General features: G+C 31.1%; 2 protein-coding genes across 7 annotated transcripts; one reads left to right on the plus strand and one right to left on the minus strand.

The window, feature by feature from the left end:
* The first annotated feature begins 24 nt into the window (after positions 1–24).
* Positions 25–10802, plus strand: Lsd-1 (lipid storage droplet-1). Of its 6 annotated transcripts, XR_010558010.1 has the most exons (10): positions 25–275; positions 1300–1422; positions 4610–4795; positions 6951–7167; positions 7899–8062; positions 8184–8429; positions 8506–8601; positions 9070–9257; positions 9432–9526; positions 10410–10572. XR_010558010.1 is itself a non-coding variant. In XM_065359089.1 (9 exons), the coding sequence occupies exons 2-9, from the start codon at positions 1321–1323 to the stop codon at positions 10573–10575; spliced, it is 1365 nt and encodes a 454-aa protein (XP_065215161.1). In that variant the 5' UTR covers positions 25–279; positions 1300–1320; the 3' UTR covers positions 10576–10802. The 6 variants fall into 6 exon arrangements, 4 of the variants coding, with proteins under 4 accessions (XP_065215161.1, XP_065215160.1, XP_065215162.1 ...); XM_065359089.1 differs by lacking the exon at positions 9432–9526 and having other exon boundaries at positions 25–279; positions 10410–10802; XM_065359088.1 differs by lacking the exon at positions 9432–9526 and having other exon boundaries at positions 26–275; positions 10410–10802.
* A 177-nt stretch (positions 10803–10979) lies between these two features.
* On the minus strand, positions 10980–15677 carry IntS8 (integrator complex subunit 8). The gene is made up of 17 exons (XM_065359087.1): positions 15522–15677; positions 15204–15427; positions 14940–15117; positions 14642–14863; positions 14362–14569; positions 14032–14277; positions 13676–13924; positions 13366–13609; positions 13162–13301; positions 12973–13083; positions 12734–12893; positions 12391–12654; positions 12082–12325; positions 11898–12016; positions 11631–11785; positions 11372–11554; positions 10980–11284 (listed from the first exon to the last, which is right to left on the minus strand). The coding sequence occupies exons 2-17, from the start codon at positions 15319–15321 to the stop codon at positions 11165–11167; spliced, it is 2961 nt and encodes a 986-aa protein (XP_065215159.1). The 5' UTR covers positions 15322–15427; positions 15522–15677; the 3' UTR covers positions 10980–11164.
* Positions 15678–17513: the final 1836 nt, after the last annotated feature.

Genomic DNA, 17513 nt, shown 5'->3' on the forward strand with positions numbered 1-17513 from the left:
GAATTCTTTTTTACGCGCGAGATTGAAGTTTAACGAACAGGCCGAATTTTTAAACTTTCATTATTAGCGTTTGTCATAAAATCGGAACGAATGATTCGTCATTTATTCACTTGCGTTGAGTATTGGACTATTGGTGTCAGTGAATCGATGCGTATTGTACTTATCGTCTTTAGAACGCCCTCACAGAGCCGGTTTAATACCCAGTTATCACCTAACGCGAATCAAAGTGTGATTTTTCGTCGAGTGTTGCACCTTTTGAAATAATAATTACATAGGCAAGTAAGAATTTATCCTATTATAATAGATTTTATTATTTTTAAAATAATCAGGTACGTGGGTGATCATTTTCTAGTTTTTTAAAAAATTAAGCTAAGTATCTGATAAAAAAAATTCATCGACGATGCTGTAGCCTGTAAGTATTGTAATTCACATATTAATTTTAACAGCTCACACATTTGTCAAATTCTTTTAAAAAATTGATAATTTTCTCAAAAAAATATGAAAATTTCTTCGATGAAGTAATTGTTATGTAAGACTATTTTTAATTTTTTGGGTTAAATGTAGGCTATAAAATAATATCGTCAGGTAACTATCAAATGTCTATAGATAGGTACAACATTGTCGTAAAAATGTTTATTCGTTTATTTGGTGAATGCTGATTGAGCATTTTAACCAGTGTTGCTGGAAAAATACTGTACCATGCATGAAATAGTTCACCAAATATCCATGATTCATCATTAAGTGTATTTCACTATCGTTTAGGTGTTGTTTGTTTGATTTTTTATGTGTTTTCAATCTTACTCAAGGTATGTAAAATCGTCCACTAAAATGATCAACCGAAATTCCATCTTTCATGGGATAAATATACCTTTACCTAGGTACATAGGTAAACCTTAAAAATTGCTATCATATCTTCCCATGCGAAAAACAAACTGACACGTGCTGGGAGGATCTCTACTTTGATAATCATACAGCAAGTTAAGTAATTCAGCATCGTGAACGAAAGTTCTTTCTAAATAAGTGAATTTTTAAAAAGCTAATTATCGTAGTTCGATTGTACAAAAGTACGAACTTTATTTCGCTAAACTCTATAATTCTTATACCCTTACCTACCTATATTTAGATTTTAACGATTAATCACCGCGCCACCGCGACTGTAGTGCAAATGTCTAATGACCTGAGACCTGCTATAACTTGAATTTCGATAATATTGATACCATTCTTATATCACGCTTCGAACGAGTTAACGATTATTCAATCTGTACCTAGCTTTCACTGAAATTTAATTTGTGTGTTCAGGTATTCGGTGGATTTTTGAAAATGTACACGTTACCGAATCTGGTGGCAGTTCAGCGAATTTCTAATTTGCCCATTATTAAATCGAGCTTGGATACTGCGACGAGTATCTATATCAAAGTCAAGGTACGTAAATCATTCTTTTATATTTACCTAGGTATACCTGCTTAGTTGTTATAGTATGTAATACATACGAACTAATAATATGTAAGGCTGGAAATTTTCCATTCAATAATCTTCTGTTCAGTGTTAAGTTGAAAAATAGAACTTAGTATTTTGCAGGCCATTTCCTTGTACTTTTAGAACTTACCTACTTTTAACAAACACCTTTGGTACATACTATTTATCTTCTTGTTAACTTCGATGACTCTCTTGATGAGCGATCTACTCGTGTTTTATGCGGTTGAAGCTGTCTACTATTCTATGATAGATATCTACCTATTACAGAGATAATAATACAAGTGCATGTGAAACGTGATTAGGTATTTATTTTGCAACGTAATTTTCCCTTTAAAAAAAGTATTTGTGTAGATACCTGAATATTCGTATCCAGCTACCAATACTTGAATGAATAGCAAAAAAACTCACAAAAAATCTCGAGACATAAAATTTTACCTATTAAAGTACCTACCTAATGTAATAATACATCTTGACCAAGATTTATAATATGACTAATTCCTACAAAAATTATTCCTAGACACGTGTGTAGATATCAAATTACAAGAAAATTGAAACCATCTCGAACCTAGTTTCAATGTCGTCAATTGTACTCGTAGATTCCAATACGATAATGCACCTATGTATGATGTGGATTTACTCGTAGGTGTACCTTTTTCTTTAAAGGCAATTTCTTTTACCAAATACTTGATTCTTTTAGTCAGTACCAGCGATTTATTCGCAAGATGTCTACCTATATGACATCTTGATTTCATCCACGCATCACATGGTCGACAAAATCTATCCTATTTGCTAGGTGCTGGGTATGGGTAATAAATGAATGATGTAAATACGTGATACAAAGGTTAAGAATATAACGAGAGATTTTTTAATCGTTTTAATCAGCCTGTAGATGATATCGAAGCGCAGACTTTTAATTTATGTAGACGTACCTAGTACTTACTGAATTTTGCTCGTAACCTTAGGTATAGGTATTGCTTCATAATAATTATTTACTCTTATATTATATCCCGAGCACATAATATAACTTATTATATTATTTAGTTATATGTATTGAAAATTATTATTTTTAAAAAATACCTACGGTTAATTTCCGTTCTATGTACTATTGTCTATATTAATCCTGAGCAAAGTTCAGCATCGTTATCTTGCAAACAAATATTTTTATCGACTAATAAGATAATGCCGGTATTCAAGTATGGAGATACGTACACGTAGGTACATATAGTATTAGGTCAACTCATTCACTGACCATGTATCATCACTTGGAATCGGTTTAGGTGCTATTCATCTTAGACGCTTAGTCAGATCTAAGTCAAATTGAAAACCTAATTAAAATTACCTCTCTTCAGAACAATAATATAGTCAACTTGTACGTATTAAAACTGATTAAAATGAGGATTTATCGAGAAAAAATTAAGGCCAGTTTTCTAAATCTTTTTAGAAATTTGTAATGATCTAGCAACGTTTTATGAAAAACTTTCACCGGGTTCAAAATTTCCAAATTTGTTGAAAAATCTAATTTTTGTACATTTTTTTGAAAATTTGTGAGGTAGGTACCCAATTGGGAAAATTTTGATAGAATACGTATTTTAACAATTTTTCCACGATTAATTTTTTTATTTTAGGGAGAAGCGCTAAAAGGTTATTAGATAGGTACTTAAATTTTGAAAAATTACGAGTTTTCTATGATTATTCACTGAATTAAGCATTTCTTCAAGAGTTTAGAAAAGGAGCTGGTGAAAAACATTTCACAGAAAGTTAAGGCTTACAACTCATAAAAACTCATTCAAAACCCCGCGATTGAAAATATTATTAATTTTGGAAGTGTTCTCCTTCAAATTTTAAATAAGTTTCGTAACAAAAATCATGGAGCAGATAAATTGCATAGTAGAAAAAATGGTAAAAAGCCAACTTACAATTTTATGGTCAATCTTTAAAAAAAAAAAAACAAAAAAAACAATTAATGGATAACATAAATATCCGAAAGGGTAAGAGGAGAACTCATTACAAATAATAGGAACAGATTTAGAATTTATTTTCGTAGGTAATTGAAGCATACGTTTCCAAAACGCACTAACTAAGTCTATTTTCAAAGATTCTAAGGTTGCAAGGCCATCTAGCATGAAGTTGCGGCCCAAAATGGCTGATTTTCTGATATGTTGTGCCCAAGGGTCTTGGCTACAACATATCAAAAAATCAGCCAATTTGGGCCATTTCTACGTTTCCAAATTGTACTAAATACCATGAATTTCTTATCAATATTTTTTTGGACTTAGTGCGTTTTGGAAACGTATGCTTTTCAATTCTATTTTTTTTTTTTTTTACTATAAAATTATGTGATACCTACCTACTCATCCTGAGTCATTAAGCGATTCGTATTTAAATGATTAAAGTGGCAAAGGTACAGTGAATAAAAATGAAATAGGAAATTTTTGATGCTTCGAATGTATCAAAAATTTCCTTATTGTAATCTCTATCGAAACTTTGTAGGTTATCTGTATCGTGATGACCGCTATAATAGTACGTTTTCTAAACTTTGGTTCATGAATCATTATTTCTTCTGGCAGCTTTGACCTTCAGATGCGTATATATTTATAAAATTTCAATTTTTTCATCGATACCTAATCGTTTTTAATGGGTGAAAAAAATTCGAAATTTTTCTCGTAATGTTTAGGAATGAGTCATTTTCATTAATTGATTAGATGGCTGTGTTGTAAATTTAGAGAAGTCATGATAGGTAGATTGATTAAAAATTCTAGGATCATGACCCAAAAATTGATTTCGCAAAATAAATTTACTCTTTTTTTTCTAATGCTTACACTCGCATTTTGACTGATAAGCATAATGCACTCTGCAATCTACAAAATTATCAGTTTTGTAATATACAAGTTAATTTAAAAGAATTTCGAAGTATTTTTTCCTTCAGGTTCTTTCACAAGCAACTTATTCTACACATAGATAGGTACCTACTAAGAACTAAAATACATAATACACAAATAATGAGCTAATTTTGAAAATAATGATTTAAAAAAAAAAGGAGATAAGTTGGCAATACATAATCATATAATTTCTAAGTACATTTGTAAAGTTGTAAAATGATTTTATTGGATCTTCATTTTTTTTTGTTTTTTAGAAATCAAATCGTTTAATAGAATGGAGTCTGGGAACTGCAGAAGCCACTGTAACCATTGCAATCGATTTAACCAAACCCGGTATTGTGATGTTGGATGGCCCAATACACCTGATAGATGAAATTTTATGTAAATCGCTGGATATGATGGAAGAAGCAGTACCTATCATCAAGTCTGAGCCCGATAAGGTAAATAATTTCTCAATTTAATTCTACCTATACCAGAAGAATGATTCCGTGGATTTGATAGGCAAAACATGATATAATCTAATTGAGAAATGGAGTTAGTTTTCTCAACAAAAGTACTTAGTTCATTCGTATAATGTATACTCAATTAGGTACTCAGTTTTTAAATCAAAATTACCAATGATAGAGTAAAGAATTCAATTTTTTGCTCCACAAAAATGGTTGAATTTTTTTTTTGTTTTGTTTTTTTGTTGAGTTTAAGTACTTATAGGTAGCTAGATACCTACCTAACTGTTGTCATCGTTCTGATAAATTTTCTCATGCGATTTCTTTTAACAATGAATTGATAGGTACCTACAGTTCGATATTCTTTGTTTCATTAATTCCCGCCATTTCAAATTGTTATTCTGGTTAGAATTACGCGTATAGGTAAGAGTATGCGATTAATTAGAAGAGAACGTGCAGATAAGAATTTTTTCAGCAGGCTACTGTTGAACGTTACTCGGAGGTCAAAGATGAATTTTTTAAATTTCTGAGAAATGCGCGCTTATTTATCGATTGAATTTCTCTAAAAATGTAGGCAATAAATTTGAATGTTGAGTCAGTCACATGATAAATAGGTATAGGTACCTAGTTCCTGTAGGCTGTATGCTGCGAGACTCGAAGTAAAATCTATTTATACTTTATGAAAGTCGAATAGATAATAGGTAGTTTAATAGAGCTAGGAGGCCATGGGAAACAAACTGAACAAATAAACCAACCATCATTTTTACTTTTGAAAGTAAACCTTAAAAATAGAAAATCTGCTGCTCCAAAGTACCTACTTACCTAACGAGGAAGTGAAAAATTCATTAATTTAACTTGAAGTGTTAATTTCAAAATTCATGGGTATCTTCAACGTTTTTAAAAATACAGTAGGAATGTAGGATCTAAACAAAATTTTATGAAATGACTTTACCCTTCCTAAACCATTTTGAAATCTAAACGTTTCAAATTATGAAAAATGTTACGAAAAAAAATTGCAAAAATGAGTTTGATGTATACCTATGGATATTTCTACTTGAATTTTTTCTAGATTCCAACTCAACTTCGCCTTTTTTTACATTGATTTTTTTTAAAATTTCAAATATCGAAATTTACATTTTAGCAAGATGGCACATATTAAAAAATTTGAAAAAACCCATTCCAAAATGAGCTTTTGAATGTGTTGATTAACTCTTCGAATAATAGGAATGATAGTCACAGGCAAAAAAATATATTTTTGAAATATTTTTGGGGTCACTGCAGGGGTTTCTGGACCATAGGGACTAATTTCTGCCACGTTAATCACAAAATTCAACCCAGATCCAGAGGTAAATTCACCTATACGTTCTGCAGTTAAACCTACCTACATTTAATCAAAATTATGTCTGGTTTTCAAGCTCACAAGGATGTTTGAAGTCAATGACTTCAATAGTCTTTGTTTTTGTACGTCTCTTAGTGTCCATATTTATAATATCACGAGAAACTAAAATAGTTCCTTGATCTGAGTTTAGATGTAATTTGTATCTTTTTGACCTCGTCCAAAACCATTGTGAGTCGTTGAACTCAAAATTCGCGACATTATAACGCATAATAACTTTTAGATGGTGTAATTCAAGCGCAATAAGTAAATAATACCTACGTCTATAGGGTACCTATCTAATCTATAAGCAAACGTCAGATGGACTATGTACAGGCACAGGCCTACTTATTAACAATGAAAAAAATACTAACGATACACCATCCTACCTATTCTTGTAAAATACGATTTTGATAAAGGGTGTATTTGCGACACACATGCGTTTTCTTGTACAATTTACGTACGTTAATGGTATAAGGTGATAAAGAACAAGAAAGTGTTTATATCGTTTACATATTATTTATTCGTATACATATACTAGGAATCGAATTCCTATCTCGATAAAAGCGAATAATTATCAGCTAATGTGTTGATTTTTTACCTCCTTTAAAATTATTTATTTAATATTTTCACACGTTAGATAGCAAAAAAAGATTACCTCTAAATTTTTCGTATCGATAAATCTCGTTTCAATTTTATTCTGTGAGCGCGAAAAGCGATATTAGATTGCACGTAATAATAGCAGTATTTCGTTTTGTGTTATTGCGTGTATTTTAGCTGTACATTGCGACCAAAGAATACGTTTCTTCGGTTATGGAGCCAGTTTTAAAGCGTGCTGATTCGGTTAAAGAAATCGGAATCCAAAAAGCGGTCAGTTACAGCAGTTTTGCCGCCGAATCGTTGGATAATGCTTTGACCGTTGCCGATGGATACGTGAACAAGTATTTGCCGGAGTTACCCGATGGTTCTACAAATCCATCGACACCTATTCCAGGTAACTATTTCATTTTAACGCATTTCGCGATTTTTATTTTTTTATTTTTTACCCAAAAATCGCAAATCGACGTTGCTTAAAACAATCTTAACCCCTACCTCTGCTCAAAAAAGTGACTCAGAGCATCTCAACTTATTCCTCAAACTCTTGAACAAACGATGTTGATTATATTTATTGTCGTATGTAACTCATAACACCCATGTGTATTGTATTAAGTATTGAACAGTTTTTATCTGAAGTGCATTTTAAAAATTTGAAATTGAATTTCCTTTTTGATGGCACCTACCTATTGCGTACAATTTTTTCTTCGAAGAGAAGCCAAAAATGATATAAGCAAGATAAACAATGTAAATGAGATAAAATATGACGTCCAATAGGCACACGTCTTATTACGTATACCTGATTGACGTAAATCAATTTGATTAAAAACAAAACAAAAAATCACGATTGTAGGTTATTGTTACCAACAAAATATGTATAGGTAGGTAAGGTACAATACAGGCAAGGCAACATGACGATAAACCTATAAGTAAAGACAAATGAAATGAAACAAAAGTGTAAAAATACCCACAGTGACGTTTTTCTGTAAATAAAGGACGCAATCAAAATACGTAAATAACCTAGTATATTTTATTCGTATATATTTTGTTGAAATATTCTAGATTTGGGTATAAAAATTAGATCACTGATTGCAAATGAGCTAAAGGTACTGAATAAATATGGTTTTTTAGTGTCACCTGAACCTCAGAATCCTACAGAACGAACCATTCGACATGTGAACAAATTTTCAAAAACCTTGAAAAGAAGATTAACCCAACGTACTTTATACGAAGCTAGGGAATTGAAAAAGCAAGGAGTAAATGTCATTCACGTGCTCGTACAACTCGTTGACTTGGTAAGTAATTCAACGCTGGAGACAGAAAAAAAAACTCTAAATGCATAACTTTTCATTTCTAAATGTAGGTATAATACCTAATTATACTTAAAATGTGTTCATACAATTCAATATTCTATAGTTGGCGAAAGATCCAAGAGCTTTTGGACAAAAGATGAAAGATCTGTGGTCACATCTAAGCCAAGATGAGCCGGAAAATCAAGCTCCTCCGCAAAATTTGGAACAACTTATTGTTATGTTGACCAGAGAAGGAGCTAGAAGATTCGTTCATGTTGCCAATTTTACTGCCACTACAACTTATAATATACCGAAACATGCTAAGGAATACTTCACATATTCTATTAATTTATTCAGCGAATATGTTCAAGTAAGTTTAAAATTCGCCAATTTTGAAAATTATTTCCACGACCTATCTATACATAATTTCATTATTTCATTTTTAGAAACTAGAATTAACTCCCAGTGGAATCAAACGTCAAGCTGAAGTTTTAAGATCTGCCATTAATGATATTTTCGACAAATTTCTTTCGTTAATAAAGGTTAGTACTCAACTAACATCTATTTAAAAAAATCGATGCTCATAACAGTCATAACAGTATTAGTAAAATGTCACCATTTTTAGTTCAGGTATCAAACTCCCATTTCCAAGAGTAAATTATAAACAATAAGTACTTAGACATTGATTTTATTTAATTGAACAAATCTTATAAACCATCAAAACGTGCAATCAAAACTATTTTTATTTATTTCCAAAAAAATATATATTTTTTTAAAAATTACTCTTCTAAAACGTTTGAGGTATAGGTACAAAAATTTGATTTTTGCATAAAATCTATCAAGTTCAATTTTTTTGTCCGTATAGAAAATAAATGATTTGCAATTAAAACTTTAAAACATGGAAAAGTTGCCCCAATTTTTAAAAGCTTTAAAAAAATAGGCTAAAATTTGTTTAAAACTGTACCAAAGACTACGATGTATTTTCGAGGTGAGACAATTTATCGTTACAGGTACCCCAAAACGCTTTAATGGTGAGAAACAGAGATTGGCAATGCAGCAATATCGAAAACACAGGCTTCGCATCCGAAACAACGATAAGCAGATTTGATTTTCGGCTATTCGTATTTTTAATCCAGAAATACCAAGATTTAGCCCAATTAACAAATGATAACGATGAACCATTAGAAATCGATTATAGGTTGCAATTTGAACTTTCATATTCAATTCATTAGATTCTAAATTCGATATTTTTCAACTTATTACTTATGCGTTCGTGAAAAACAACAGAATAATTTGTTTTTTTCATAATTTATTTAGAATTTTTTTTTCAATTTTTTATTGTGAACTGATATAGTTTTGTATTGTTGGTTAGACGATTTAGCCGTCGTCCGGTGTAGGCTTTAATAGTGTAACTTTATTTGTGGAAATTGAGAAAAAAATGGTTGTGATACCTCTTTGAACAATTAGGTAATTGTAAATTCGTATTTTTGTTTCATTTCATTGCATTTTTTATTCGTGTATTTTTTGTTATCGTTTTTTTTTCTCGCTGTATCTTTATTCAAACACATATTTTATTTATTCATTGCATATTTTCACGATTTTTAAATACAATTTCTCTAGTTTCTTTCACCATACACACTCTTCTGTAAAACACACACTTTTGGCATTTCAAGTTGCACAACGCACGGTGTTTATGTAGAAAAAAGCATGCCAGAATTTTTAAAAATAAATTCGAACTAATCTGCTTAGTATTAACTGTAGACCTATGTACTTTACTTTTTGTAAAACGTTTTTTGCAAAAATATTGTTTCACCGTGATTTTTGAAACCTTATGTATAGGTACCTACTTAATTTTTTAAAAACTATTTCGCAGTTTTACATCGAAGTAACACATTCTTTATTCGTAATTATTTTTTGGCAATTGGTGATGCCTACAAAAAATAGTTCTGCAACTATTAATTCATTTTTACGAAAATTCGCATTTTTATCTGGAGAGCGAAGCGTCCAATTCTCTAAACTTTCCGAAGAATAAATGAAACTATAAAGAATGTTGAAAAATTGTTTCCACTTTTTTATTGTATTGAACAATGAACTTTGTATTAATGAATGTAGCGTTGTCGTATTGAGCTCATTTAATGAGCATTTTAATTGAACTTTTTTTGCCACAAAGAAATAGTTTTATTTTTTAAAGCATAACAGATCGGAGTCCCATGTAAATAATACGCAAATCAATGTCAAGTCAACCTATTCGAATCCCGTTTACCTATCAAATATTTGCTGTATACAGTATCTTAATCGCCCCTAATATATTAATATCTAAACTAAATTCATCACCGTACTATTGTTACAGCCATCCAGTCCCGCAATCGAACCCAAACCGTCGATTACTCCACTCTCCAACAAAGCTTCCAACAAGAAGAAAGAAAAAAACGCCAAAAACGAAGAAAAAAAAACCACCCCAAACGCCTCGACTTCAAACGGCGATAGCAACACGAAACCTCAAAACGGAGAAATAGTTGCGAACTAATCATTTCAAATTATGTATTAAATTTTACTTGAGTTACATTTATCGTATAAAATAGGTACTAGGTAGTTTATAATTAATTGTAAAATTCATCGTTTATTTAAAAACCCGTTATTGATATTTTTTAATGTGAAATTTTAATAATATTCTTTTTTGTATTTTTTTGTCTCAACGTGAGTAATGTGCAAATATTTTTGAATAAAATTCTCTTTTTAAGTATCAGATTGTGTAATTAGAGAGAGAATTGTAATCTACGTATATAACATCAAATGATTGTTTGGATGAACTTCATTCGATAATATTTCGACTACCTAGGTACCTACTTTTCAAGCGTTCAAAAATTTTCAATTTTAAAAAAATTTGATTTACCTTTGACGTATGTAAAAAAAAATGGAATTTTGAATTTGGATTCTTTTATTTACAATGAAAATAAATACAAAAATGAAGCTCTTTCACAAGAGCTATAAATAAATATTAAAATAAAATACCTAGTAAGAATTCTTTTGAGATCTTTTATTTTATAATTGAGAGTTTTGAAAAATTATCCTCGACGAAAGACGAAACATTGGCGTTGAAAATCATCAGCAAATATACTGTTTGGACATAGCTCGTAAAAACCTAATTTTTCTCACATTTGAAGCTTCTCGTTTGATTTCTTCGTTATTATTGCTATTCAATTCCAGCAATCCAACCGTGTCAATCTGAAAACAAACAAATCGAATTAAAAAGAAGCCACGTTCATCGTATACAACATGAAACTATTTGACGAAGAAAGTAATAATACTCACTGCTTTTTGTTTTTTACTATATTGATTTCGTTTCGTGTGTAAAGAAATCAAAAACTCTAAAATATTAACATCCCATATACAGTTATAATAACAATCACTAGCATCAGAAGTGGCATTTTCGGAAAGACATTTGAAAGCTGTGGAGTAGTCAACTTCATCTAAAAACTGACAAAGAACTGCAGCCTGCGAAACATTTTGGCAAAAATGGTAAAGAAATACATTTTAAGTATATCAACAAATTCGTAATTTTAGAACGTACTTGGGTAAAACACTGAATTTCCATACAGCATCGAACCATACGTTTGTAAGTAAAATCTTCTATAATATTCTTTGGAACCGGTCGGATGAAATAATCACTTGCAGCGACCAAAGCCTTGAGATAATACTTCAGCGCCGTTGAGTGATGTCTTTTCACTGAGAATAAAATCATGATTAAATAATAAATATATTAATGAAATCATGGATACCCGAGATATATCAATATCAGACAGATCTATGTTTGAGAATATTTCTAATTTTTGCTCACCGAAATTCACATCTCCGGCTAATTTCAACCATTGAACGTTTTCGGGCTGATACAAAGAAACGTGATCCAACATTTCAGAAATTACTTCCAAGACAGCTTCTGGATTATAAGCGCTTGGGCTACGTAGGGAAAAAACATTAATAAGAAAAAAGTAACGACGGAAAGAAAAATTCTTGATACTTACTTCGGTACACTCGGTGGCCACAATTGCGTAAAATGAAAATAAAGCTCCAAGTTCGGTTCGTCGCGTAAAATATTATGCAATCGTGCCAGCAGCGAAAATATTGCATTTATAACAGTAACGTCTCTCAATTTCACGAAATACTGAGTTAAACCTGCTTTATTCAGAACCCCGGTGGGATTATCTCGATCAGGAAACTGGCCGATTTGTTTGCGTTGTAGATTTACATTCAAGAATGTCGGTATAACTGTATAAAAATGTTATTAATAATTTTTTCGCGCTTGATTGACGAACCACGAGAAATCTACTTACTTAAATCCCAACAATCCTTCAAGAATTTCTTATTGCCTTTCAGTTGTTTTATTTCTAAACATGCTAATGCTATCGCGTATGACAATTCTAGATATCGAAATCGTTTTTGAAAATTAGTGTTCACCAGGTAATCCAATTCAGACAAATTTATCAAGGTAAGAACACATAATTCCATAATTTGTAATCTTGGTAACACGCTCACATCACCTCCTTGCTGCGCAGTCATCATTAACTTCTTGCAAGAAATTAATAAAGCAGGATAATCTGAAAAATATTTTTAAATTGATCAAATCCTACGCCAGTAGCTTTTTTTTATCATAATCAGACGATAAATTTTACTCACTGATATTCTTGGCTGGCCATAATACAAGCAATTCCATCATATCCACGTACCATTTTTCCCATAAGAGTAATTGAGAAAATCTGGATAACGCAGTCGTGTTGCCGTGGTTTTTTAGTTCTTCATCAGCGGATCTGATCATTTCTCGCGCGGTTGTGTAATTCTAAAAAAAATATGCATCGAAATTATATTCACTAAACACCACAGCATACTTTGAAGTTGCTCACGAAATTGAAATTAACCTTCAATTCCAATAATTCAGTAACTTTTGCTAACGCAGCGTAACAATAATCGCGTAAGAACGGCACCGGTAAATTTGTAGCAATTTTACAAAGGCCGTTAGAAAAATCCCACTGTAGAAAAAAGGACATCACAAAATATAAAAATATGGTCAAAATGCAAAAAATAATAATAAAATGCACCGTACGAACATTATTACAAATACTGGTGATTGTTCTCCCATGATTCATCGAGGTGAATTTCACTATCAATTCTTTCAATTTTACAGGATCGTAAGTTTTAATTATTTCTCTCTCTAGAGCGCTTGTTTCCAATTGAAGATTACCTGTAACTTTATATAAAAATTATGAATACAATGCAAAGACATCTCTACTAAAGAAAAACCATCAACTTACCAATTCTTTTAATATTTTTTGCTTGTCTTTCTTCTTCATCATTCAATTTCTTTTTAAAATGTAAATCGTCATTATCAAATCTAGTTCGTTTCAATTCATTTTTCATAAACAATAAATTTAAATCTTTGTCGTTGCTAATTAAACGAACTGATGATGCGTCCCATTTTTCAGATAAAGTAAGCAAGAATAATCGTATTTTTTGTCGCTCTTCATCACTGATAACATCAATTAGCGGTTTTAATGCCTATAAAAAGAATCAAAAATTTAAATATTCAGCAAGTATTTAGGCAAAAATATGCGATTCAGTTACCTTGATTAAAATATCAACTCCTTTTCGCGACTGGTTTAGCTTGGAAGCGTAATCCATCACTGAAGGATACGGAGAACCTTCTAGTAGCCTTCGAATGGCATTCAGTGTTTGAATTTGAAATAATAAATCTCTAGTTGCAGTGAACTTGCCACTAGCTAAAGTTGACGCTAAATCTAATTCCAACGAATCTCGATACGATATAGGAATTTCTTTTCTCAAATTGTCTGCTTGCAATACGTTAATAATATTCTGAAAACAAATCATTTTTTGGGTTTATGTTTTTTTTCAAATATGTAGTAGTAATAATTAATCATCGATCATTATAATTCAATAATGCATAAGCAATAAATACTCACAGTGTAATTATTTCGAATAGCGGAATAAAATTCTAAAGTTAGATTTCGATTTTCGTCCAGCATCATACCACAAGCACGACAAAAACCTTTCAAATTATCTTCTTTGATTTCGCAAAACCCATCACACGAGCTGTCAAGTGGAAGCATCTTTAATTTATCGAACAAAGCTTTACATGACATGAAATATTCCGAAGCTTCAGCGTGTTGTTCTCTGTAAAGTTTATAATTTCCAAGATCGTAATAAATCTGTAAAAAAATACGAATTCATTCAAACTTTATGTTTCTTTGTAAAAGCAACAAATAATTTTTTCATGAAAAATTATGTATTACTTGACAAAAGAACTTATCGCTAGGTAGCCGCAATCCATTCGGCCAATCTAGAATCAAATCGTAATGCTCTGTAGGAGGCGCGAAATTATGGAATGCTGGAATGACGAAGTAATCCTTCTTCAAAGCAAGTATTTTTTGTAGCACTAGTTCACTCTTTCCTTCGTCATCCATAATTTTAGACATTATTTCGTCAGCAGATTCCACATTCCTATGACATAGTAACATCATAATTTAATATGTATTCCAAGAATACAAACTTATGAAGCAAGATGACACTTACGGTGTAGTGCTACAAAGTACGTTCTTGGATAACATTGGACTGTTGATGATAATATGAAGAGTCCATCTGTGGTACAAACTAATGGCAAATATTTGTTCGTCGCGTAACATTTCGAAATTTAAAGTATGATGCATAGCAGGTATTAATAAATTCTGATCGAAGTCATCGCTCAATAAACATAATAGATCCCTCAACAGTACATACTGTAGTTGCAGAGGTAGCCTAAAAGAAAAAGTTGTAAAATTGAAGTATTGTAGACTGATGTTCAGAATATAATAAATTTTTATAAAATAATTACTTTGATTCTATAACTTCTAGATTCCATTTCCAGTATGCGACTATTTTAAGAGCGAGAACTTTCATAGATAAATGTCTTTTGGAACATTTGAAATTTTTGGTTTTCTCAAGCATATCTTCGGCCGCTGGTTCTACAGATAATGTCAAGAACCTTACCAGCAAATCGCTTGGAACTGGGTCTGTATCCAGAAAAATATTGCGAATTAGTATAACATACAGTGATAAACAAAATACAATATTGTAGATGAATCCACTGCTAAAATACCAGGATTAGGTTTCTTCAAATGTTGCTCCAATAAATTAGGCTGCAGCAAGAATTCAAACCATAAAATAGTGTTAGGTGATATGGGAACATTTCCAGGTCGAAGTAATTCTACATCCATCGTGCAATTTTGGCTGATAGATGATTGAAACAAATGTGAGTAAACGAGATGCTGAATGATTAAATCATCCTTGATAAGAAAGACTGAGCTCCATAATACAGAAAATCTGCAATTTCAAATTAATCAAACGTAAGAAAGAAGCAAAATAAACTTGACCACAGGTAAAAATTAACAAGATTTTATTTAAGATTCAAAGTTACCTAAGAAATTGTAATTATATTCATAACCGGCACATGAAAATGTCACTTATCAGCAAAATTTCTTTCGTGTTTCAATGTTTGATAATGGGCGACGCAGCACGAGGATGCACGAGGGCTACACGAGGGTAAACACAGTCGTCAAAAGAGTAGTATAACGCCAGTTGCTAGGCGCATGTTTTTTTCACGATGTAGTCGAAATTATAATTTTTTTTATGATAAATATTTCTGTCAGAGTTTGGAAAAAAACAAAACAAACAGTTTTTTTGTTTAAAATAGAAACACCGAAAATTGTCTATTTTTATACATTTTTTTCAATAAAAAAGTGCAAAAAAACTGCTTGAAATTTTGTATACAAGGAAGCTGGTATTTAAAAAAACATGTTTTAAGCAGGGTGTTTTAAATGTTTTTTTTTTTGGTTTCAAACTCTTTATCAAACATTTTAAAACATTGCGTTGTTTAAAACATAAAACGTCCAAACTCTGATTTCTGTATTCAGTTAGTCATAAATAAACTTGAATACAATAAATGAATGAAATTATTGTGAAATGAATATTGAATATTACATACGAGTACATAGGCCTATTCATTTTGCCCTAGTGTTTCACTTTCATAATGAAATTTCAAAACGACTCAGAGTTCGAATTCCAGACAATGTACATGAACTGAAATTGAATCCTCTCTGGAAAAACACGACTCCCAATCATAAGTAAAATAATATACAAATACAAATAGGCTTGGATGAAAATGTTTGAACAGCTACGTTTAATGGGAGATTCCATTCAATTATTCGAATGAGATAAGGACTAAGGACTTCGTTTTCAAGTTCAACTTCAAAAAAATTATTGCAGCTAAGTCAAGGAAGTAAGGTATTCATTTTGTATATACATAAGTACATATGTAAATTGAATACCTAAGAACGTCGTGCATGCAAAGTACAAGGAGTAAATTCTAAAATCTAAAATTACGCAGGCCTAAGAGCATTACATTAGTGGGGTCTCTTGATTGTATTTTACCTACTTCACGAAACAGTAGTACGTATTATCAAAGGCCAAAGGGTGATGGAATGGAAATGAATATAAATCAAGTTTAAAAACACACGGTAGGTATTATAAATTCAAGTGGACTTTTTACATTTTTGGTTTTTATTTTTTTTCAATTGATTTTTTAAAAAAAATTTCACGATGAAGCAGATAGCAGATCATGAAATGAAAAATGTTGATTGTCGAGTGAGTAGGTAGTAGTTGAGTCTCGTCTTCAAGACTTCAGTGTGGAAAGAGAAAGACTGGAACTGGAAAGAGGTAGACAAATCGGAAATCGAATACGACTAAATCTATTTGTTTTTGAATAAATTATAAGGTGTGGTGGTCAACTATTTTCTTAAAAATTAAAATAACAAATTATACAAATTTACGATTTACGAATTACAACTTACGTTTTTAAATCTTAAAAATTAAAAAAAAATATTTCCAATAATTTCGAAGTTTCGATTTTGACTTTTCGATTCGATATTCGATCGACCTTCGTAATCGAAGTCTTTCTTCGACTGTCGGATACTGGACTTTATTTTGTCAGCTTGCAAGTAAATGGGGTGCAATTGAAAATGGGTTCTCAATCGTCGCATTCTCAATTATTCTCATCTTCAAAGTTCAAAGTTCCTGTTTTTTTGTTTTCAAGAAGTAGGTACTAGGTAGGTATTACTTGGTAATTGGTATTAGTATTACTCGACACTCGACTGACTCGACTAATGACCATTTACATAAATTTATTAATTTGTTGAAATGAAATATATCAATCTATCAATTTTGAATTTAGGTACGAACTACGAAGTTTTTAGTTTTTCAATCTTTCAAGTTTAACCTTTGAATTTTTGTTTTCAATTTCGATTTCCATTTCAACTCGTTTTTTGACTTTGAGGATTGAAAGAATTCATAATAAATTCAAAATAGACACTCATCACTTCATCAGTCATTAGTCGCAAGTAAGAGTAATTCT

The sequence above is a fragment of the Planococcus citri genome, chromosome 3 (genome assembly GCF_950023065.1).
Source record: "Planococcus citri chromosome 3, ihPlaCitr1.1, whole genome shotgun sequence".
Taxonomy (NCBI): domain Eukaryota; kingdom Metazoa; phylum Arthropoda; class Insecta; order Hemiptera; family Pseudococcidae; genus Planococcus; species Planococcus citri.

Coding starts and splice junctions, on each gene's coding strand:
- Lsd-1 (XM_065359089.1), top strand. CDS start 1,321: ATGTACACGTTACCGAATCTGGTGGCAGTTCAGCGAATTTCTAATTTG. Junction 1,423..4,609: donor GTATCTATATCAAAGTCAAG/GTACGTAAATCA, acceptor TTTGTTTTTTAG/AAATCAAATCGTTTAATAGA. Junction 8,063..8,183: donor TCGTACAACTCGTTGACTTG/GTAAGTAATTCA, acceptor AATATTCTATAG/TTGGCGAAAGATCCAAGAGC.
- IntS8 (XM_065359087.1), bottom strand. CDS start 15,321: ATGGATGTAGAATTACTTCGACCTGGAAATGTTCCCATATCACCTAAC. Junction 13,925..14,031: donor CTATTCGAAATAATTACACT/GTGAGTATTTAT, acceptor ATTTGTTTTCAG/AATATTATTAACGTATTGCA. Junction 12,655..12,733: donor ATGGCCAGCCAAGAATATCA/GTGAGTAAAATT, acceptor AATATTTTTCAG/ATTATCCTGCTTTATTAATT.